Source organism: Sorex fumeus, unplaced genomic scaffold (genome assembly GCF_029834395.1).
Source record: "Sorex fumeus unplaced genomic scaffold, SorFum_2.1 ptg000098l, whole genome shotgun sequence".
Taxonomy (NCBI): Eukaryota; Metazoa; Chordata; class Mammalia; order Eulipotyphla; family Soricidae; genus Sorex; species Sorex fumeus.
Genome location: NW_026606155.1, coordinates 80,940,051 through 80,947,500, shown reverse-complemented (window position 1 = coordinate 80,947,500; position 7,450 = coordinate 80,940,051). Strand labels below are relative to the sequence as shown.

The window sequence follows — 7,450 nt, the reverse complement described above, 5'->3', positions numbered from 1 at the left end:
GCATTCTTTTTTGGAATTTTCAGACATAAACTACTGGGCATGTCATATGACCTTACACTGACTTCTTACCTTTGACCTTTACAATCTCTCGGGTATACTGCCATAAGAATGCCTCTGATTCAAAAAGGGGGCTTCATTTTAAATATACATAAAAGCCCATCTCTTCAAAATGAATATGCCAGAATATTTTATATACTAAAATTTTCATAAAAAATACAGATACGATGTCAGTCTTACTTTAATATCTATAATTTTTGTCTATTTCTGTAAATGCAACCAAGGGTAAAAAAGGGATGTATCTATAGTTAACTGATACAACTCCACTCAGAATTTATATTCTTATTGCATTTATCAAAGAAATGTACTGAATACCATTTTGAAAAACAGTTCCACTTCATGACATTTAGTTGCATTAAATATTTAGTTCTGTTGTGTTGCATTATACTGCTGTGCGATGAAATTAAATGCAAACTACAATTTGAATGTCTGCAAACATTGGCAAGAATCTGCAGCTAAATTTAGATATAAGATTTGCAGTGTCTGTTGTTTTTTTTTTCTTTTCATCTTTGATGGGTAAAGTATAAAAATGTTTAGGAATTTGACCCGCTTTCTTTTTCCCTCTCTCTTTCCAGGTTTGCAGAGCATGCCAGGGGACTATGTTGCTCAGGGTGGTCCTATGGGAATGAGTATGGCACAGCCAAGTTTCACTCCTCCCCAGATGACCCCACACCCTACTCAATTAAGACATGGACCCCCAATGCATTCATATTTGCCAAGCCATCCCCACCACCCAGCCATGATGATGCACGGAGGACCCCCTACCCACCCTGGAATGACTATGTCAGCACAGAGTCCCACAATGTTAAATTCTGTAGATCCCAGTGTTGGCGGACAGGTTATGGACATTCATGCCCAATAGTATAAGGGAACTCAAGGGAAAAGGAAACACATGCAAAAAAAATATTTTAAGACTTTCTGAACTTTGACCAGATGTTGACACTTAATATGAAATTCCAGACAGCTGTGATTATTTTTTACTTTTGTCATTTTTCATCAAGCAACAGAGGACCAATGAGACAAGAACACAAATGTGAAATCATGGGCTCACTGAGACAATTCTGTCCATGTAAAGATCCTCTGGAAAAAGACTCCGAGAGTTATAACTACTGTAGTATAAACATAGGAACTAAGTTAAACTTGTACATTTCTGTTGATCACTCCGTTATGTTGCCTCAAATAGTTTTAGAAGAGAAAAAAAATATATCCTTGTTTTCCACACTATGTGTGTTGTTCCCAAAAGAATGACTGTTTTGGTTCATCAGTGAATTCACTATCCAGGAGAGACTGTGGTATATTTTAAACCTGTTGGGCCAATGAGATAAAGAACCACGCTGGAGACCTTGGTGAACGTTTGGCCGAACCTCATCCCTCGGACTCCAGCTTCAAGAATGTGTTTTCATGCCCGGCCTTTGTTCCTCCATAAATGTGTCCTTTAGTTTCAAACAGATCTTTATAGTTTGTGCTTCATAAGCCAATTCTTATTATTATTTTGGGGGACTCTTCTTCAAAGAGCTTGCCAATGAAGATTTAAAGACAGAGCAGGAGCTTCTTCCAGGAGTTCTAAGCCTTGGCTGTGGACAAAACAATCTTAAGTTGGGCAGCTTTCCTCAACATAAAAAAGTTATTAATGGTCATAGTACCACAACTAGGACTTTCAGAAACTCAAAGCTTGGGGGATGAAAAGGAGCAAGAAAATACTGTAACAAACTTCGTACAGAGTTCGGTCTATTAATTGTTTCATGTTAGATATTCTATGTGTTTACCTCAATTGAAAAAAAAAAGAATGTTTTTGCTAGTATCAGATCTGCTGTGGAATTGGTATTGTATGTCCATGAATTCTTCTTTTCTCAGCACGTGTTCCTCACTAGAAGAAAATGCTGTTACCTTTAAGCTTTGTCAAATTTACATTAAAATACTTGTATGAGGACTGTGACGTTATGTTAAAAAAAAGGTGTTAAGTCACAAAATGCGGTAATAAATATTTCATTTTTGATTTTTTGTTAGGCTTTTGTGTTTTTAATAGTTCTTAGGCAGAGTTGCACAATGCCATCTATACACAAGAGTTAAATGTAGGTGATGTTTTCCCCACACCCCAAAGTTGAGAATATTTGAAACTTATTTGTACTTTTTAAGGTAACTGTGGTCTTTCAAAGTGTGTTTGGCATATACATTCTACCAACAGAACATTTCTAAAGGTATGAAAGGGTGTGTGTGCACACCAGGTGGAAAGATCACCTTCAATGTGCCCAGCTTTCTTTTTAGATGCACGATGTTAAAAAAAAATTACTTTCAGATGAAGCTTTTCATGCTCATCCTCTGCCAGGATAAAGGGTTGCTTTTTTTTCCCCCCAGGGTTAATTTTACATCATAAGAAATAACTAGCGTCTGTGCTCAAAGATAATTCATCTGCCTGTGTTTTTTTTCTCGCTTACTTTCTAAAATACTGTTGAATATGTAAATTGGAATTTACATATAGATGCTCATAGATGAGTAAACAACTTCTATGAAGTTTGAAATCTTGAGTTTAAGGATTATGTAATCATTAATATTTAGCATGAGTTATGAAGTATTTTTATTTTAGTCATCTCTATGTGTAGGTTTCCTGGTATGGTGATTTGATCACTAAATATTTTTCTAAACGAACAGCATAGTAAGTAATACAGTACCATTTAAAAAATTTCTCTCAACATTCCTGGATATCTGTGCCATTAGCTTGCTGATATTGCCAAACAATGCTTGCTAAAGCTTGCAAAGTGCAGATGTGAGGGATTTGCATGCCTCCCTCAATTTGTTAAATAAAGAAATACTATCCTGGAGTTTTATAACACCTAAATTTTAAATCCTCTGTAGATGGATAATGTCATAAACTTTAGCTGGTTTTGTGCTGTCAACTAGATAGGGACATAGTTGATTATCTCGGCAAACTTGGAAAAAGTCCATAGCTGTATCTTATTTGGGGCTTTTCCATTCTCTCATTACAAACAGCATTAGTAGAAGTTATATATAAAGGCACAAGGAAATAAACGACTATATTTAGGTAGAATTTTTATTAAAAACATTTATCTGTTTAATTAATGTGCTGCTGTTTAAACACAAATATAACACGTCAGCAAACTATTAATAGAGAAATTCTGTGCCACGTGGTAAAGAGAAAGTCTCTAATTTTTTGATTATCCCATTTTATATGCAAGTGTTTGGGCAGATTTTAAGTCTTGTATATTTTTATTTTAAATGCTCTTAGGTGCACTTCAAGTTTTCCACTTTAATCTTCATATCAGCTGGGAAAAAATGGCAGTGTTTTTGTCCCCTTCAGTTAAGTAAATATTAAAAGATTTACTTAGTAACTGGCTGGTTTTTAGGAAATGCTTAATAAAATTATTAAACTGCTTCCTCCAAGTTTAGATCCCACAGTTTTCTACACTTAGTCTTAATGAATAAATCACCTCAGACTTAGTTTCTTCCATAGACTCTCATATCAGGTTAAACTCTGCCATCTTAAATATTGGGAGATAAATAATTGTTAATATTTTGTTTTTCCTTGCTTCTCCTTCCCCCCTCCTCTTAGGACTAAGAGTGGGGAGAGTTGTCCAATTTGTAACATTTTTTTTTCTGTGCCACCTCGAAAGGCACTTACTCCTATCTCGGGTTTACTATTTAGTATAAAGAGTTCCGATTTGGGTATATTTAAGAAAGACTCAGCTGTCAAAAGCAAAGAAACTGGGAATGGTGTTTTGACAACCATATAGTGTTAAAGGAAATACTGTAGTCTGAATAAAATTGCTTATGTTCTCCAAAACAAGAGTAATATAAAAACACTTTTTATTTATATGGAAAAGCAAAAGCAGAAATAAATTCCAAAGGTTTCCCTTTCTTTAAGAAATTCTGAGAGAACTGCAGTCGCCATCTGTTAAGACTTGGGAATTGAGCGAGAAGCCCCATCTTAAAGGGAAAAGAGAGAAAAGACCAGCAAAGTATGTCTCCCATGCTCCTCCTCTTCTTCCAAACCCCAGCCCCAAGTGAGGGTCCCCCCATACCCTCCCCGAGACGCCCTGGTTAGAATGGCCAAGAAGAGCCCATCAGCATCCTGCTGGCCTGTTCGCCCGCCCTACCCGCCCGGCGGGCCTGTTAACCCGGAGCAGATTTGGGAAGGAAACGTGGCTAATATCTCTGGCAGCTGTCAGAGCAGAGACCTTCCTTCAAAGGAGCTGAAACGGGGCTCCTCCACCAGTTCCCCCATTAGTCCTGCCGGCCAGCGTTTAGATAAGGAGCCTGGACCTCCGCGGCCAGTTGCCGCAGTTCCCAGGGCGGGTGGGTATCTGCGGGTGGGGATGTGCCGAGAGGCCCTCGCTCTGCTCCACAGCCGCGCACCCGCGCTCTCCCCGCCAACGTGCGCGTGGTGGGGGGCGTGCGCCCCGTCCTTGCGCCCAGACGACCCACGATTTCCCCTGGCGCATCTGCGTTAGAGGCAGGCAGACGCTCTGGAGTTGGATGGGGGCACCTTAGGGTCGCGGTGCGGGGGGGTCCCCAACGGTTGCAGCCGCCTGGGAGCGCCGCGCGCCGCCGTCCAGCCCCCTCCGTCGGGGCCGGGCTCCGGGGCAGGGCCGGGCGGCGCTGGCGGCGCAGAGGAAACGCGGGTCTGATGGGAGAGGTGGGGGAGACTGTGATGAGAATGGAGACCGTCGGGGCCGCGTTTGAAGGCAGGTTTTAATATTAATAGTTTCGGTGTAGAGACAGAAGGGAGATTGCGTCTACGGCTCCTCGGGGCAGACTCTGGGTGACAGCGATGATGGATGATCCAGCGGAGCCCAACAGCTCCGCCCCTCCAGCCCCAACAGTGTCAAAGCTACTTTCGTGGAAGCTTTAGAAATAAAATAAATAAACAGCATCCTCCTCTTACTCTTCAACACACCTCCACCCCACCCACCCCTCTTTCCGACATCGATTTATGGATCATTATGAATCAATTACTTCTCCCCTTACTTCCCCATTGGCTTCAATAAAATTTTTTAAGTCAAAAAAAAAAAAGAAGAAAGAAAAAGAAAACGTGGGGTTCGGTGGGGATTTTAATGTTTTTCTTTTTTTTTTTCCTTGACAGGAACAGTCGCAAAATCCATTATCTCATAATCAGAGGCGCTGAGTTAGGAGGTGAAGAGAAAGGAAAGGGGTCGTCCAGCAAATAACGGGGTGGGGGGGTGGCCCTGGTGGGGGGCACTTTGCAAGGAGGGGTGTCGCCCAGCTGCCGCCTTTGTTCAGAAGGGTCTGGTTGGGCTTGTGGTTGGGTTGGGGGTTCTTCTTTTTTTTAACGTGGGGGCGGGGGGGTACTGCGGACCCCCGAGAATGTGATGCCTACAGGTTTTGCAACCTAATTATTTAACTCCTGTGGAGAAACCTATTTGTGTGTCTCGGCAAACATCAGATGTTGTTGGTAGTGAGGTCGCACATGGGAAAAGGTGTGGAGGAATGGGTCCGTCTGGAGGGCGGATTTTTCACTTTGTTGTGAGCAACTGTGCGCGGGTTTGCTGCTGGGAAGGGGGCTTCTCCCTCCTCTCCGCCGGCTGTGAGCTGTTTTTGTCGTCCGAGCTGGTCGGGGTCTGGGACTGGCCGCCCTCCCCCCCCACCCACCCACCCCCGCGCTCCTACCCCCACCCCGGCCGCCCCGGGCTTTTCTTCGCTCTCTGGCCCCTTCCGCAGCGTCTCTCGAGGTTCTCTAGGTGTTTCTATGACTACATTGTGTGTGTGGGAGGGTCAGATGTGGGGGTTGCCTGCGAGAGGGCCGTTCCTGGGCGATCATTTATCAATGTCACCCACATAATGATTCTCTCTGCAGCCTCCTATTGATGAGGATAATTACATTAGCTCAGAGTGACTGATCAATGAAAAACCACCACACAAAAACTTCTTTACTCCACTATAATACCAAAAACCGATACAGAAATAACACAGAAAGCCTGATTTTCTTTCCCTTCCCAATCCACCAATGGATTCAACACTGTCCCCCCCCCCCATAAATCCCCCTCCCCCTAAAAGGACGGGGTGTGGGGAGAGTAAAGTAAGAAAAGAGACCCAGGTTTGGTTCGTATTAAGGAGGATGCAATTTTTCCCGTGAATGCTTTTTCTCTAAATGTGTTGGCTTTTCTCCTCTGGTAAAGAATATCAACGGACTTGCTAATGTGAGTTGCCTTTAGACTGGTCTGTGGTTTTATGTTCTTAGTTATTTCTTTTTTCCCCCTTGGGCTTAAAAAATTCCTTTTTCTGATTTCCTCCCTCTGACCCCCAAAAGGAGGGAAACAATTATTTCACAAATAAATGGAAAGGGAAATTTCTGCCCCCCCCCACCCCGTTAGCGATGGCCTGAGTCGAATTATCTTTTGTCTTTATCACTTCATAAAGTAGAACAATTAAAGATGGGCCGTAGCATTGGGTATCAAGGGTGGATCCATAAGACCGCAACAGAATTTGCTGTATTTTCTCCCGAAAGTTTGCAGCTAAATTACGATTTCGCTTGTTCTAGACTTCAAAAAAAATCAATATTTTCTCAATTAAAGTGAATTTTAATGCTTTACTTGCGAGTTGTTAAAGGCGTTGTAAATTTTATTGTAATGCTTTCTGGCTTCGGAGTAGATGCAGGAGGAGACCGGTTGATTCTCTGGGTCTTTATCCTCTGTAAGAACCTAGCTCAGGAACGTCCAGGGTGTCAGATCAAATGCAAGCAACAAAGGTAAGGAGTGGGACGGGGCAAGGGTGGGGAGCCCTCCAGGGAAGCCCTCCTGTGCCAGAGGCCATTGTCTTGTATATTTTCACCTCTCGGTGTCCCGCCTCCTCCAAGTGACAGAAGTGTCCGTTTTACTCTAATCTTTCTCTGAGAGGAACACATTCGACTCCCATCTGCTCTGTGACTGTCAAAAAAGAAGCTGCAATGGGGGAGCATTCCAGACATTTCCCCGTGTTCCCCCTCCCCCCTTCTCTCTCTTTTCCTGATTCCGCCAAATTTTAACTCCGAACTGGTTCCTTGGCAAAGTCTGCCATCTTTTTAGTGTGTTCTGGCCTCCGTGTGAGAAACCATTTCCCTCCTTCAAGAGCACTCAATGTTTACAGATGTTTTCTCCTTCCACACGTCCCACCTAGTAAAAGTTCCCGCAGAGAATTAACTGTGGTGTGTTAATAGCCCTGGTCAGCTACTGCTCTCTCTCCTGCAAAGTTGAAATCTGATTAAGGGGGAAGATGGCATGGAATGGATGTTGGGGAGCCCCTCCAGGTCCACAGGAGCCTAAAGTTGAGAGCATTTCAGGCTGGAGGACTTGGTGAGAAGCAAAGTGAAATGTTTGCAGAGCGGAGGAGAAAATTAAGACGCTAGAATGGAGCCTATTAAGAGAAGAAATGGGCCAGGCAG

At 42.9% G+C, this 7,450-nt stretch overlaps 1 protein-coding gene across 7 annotated transcripts in view; it reads left to right on the top strand.

Annotated features, from left to right (window-relative positions):
• Positions 1-2,053, top strand: part of MEIS2 (Meis homeobox 2) — a 234,165-nt gene extending 232,112 nt beyond the window's left edge. For 4 of the 7 annotated variants that reach the window (XM_056134130.1, XM_056134128.1, XM_056134131.1 and 1 more), the window contains exon 13: positions 633-772. Coding sequence is in view for 3 of the 7 variants with exons in the window: in XM_056134127.1 (XP_055990102.1) it covers positions 633-919 (287 nt within the window). In the remaining 4 variants the exon portion in view is untranslated. Of the gene's footprint in view, positions 1-632 lie in introns of all 7 variants that reach the window. The other 3 variants (XM_056134127.1, XM_056134125.1, XM_056134126.1) reach the window with 1 other exon arrangement.
• The last annotated feature ends 5,397 nt before the right edge of the window (positions 2,054-7,450 follow it).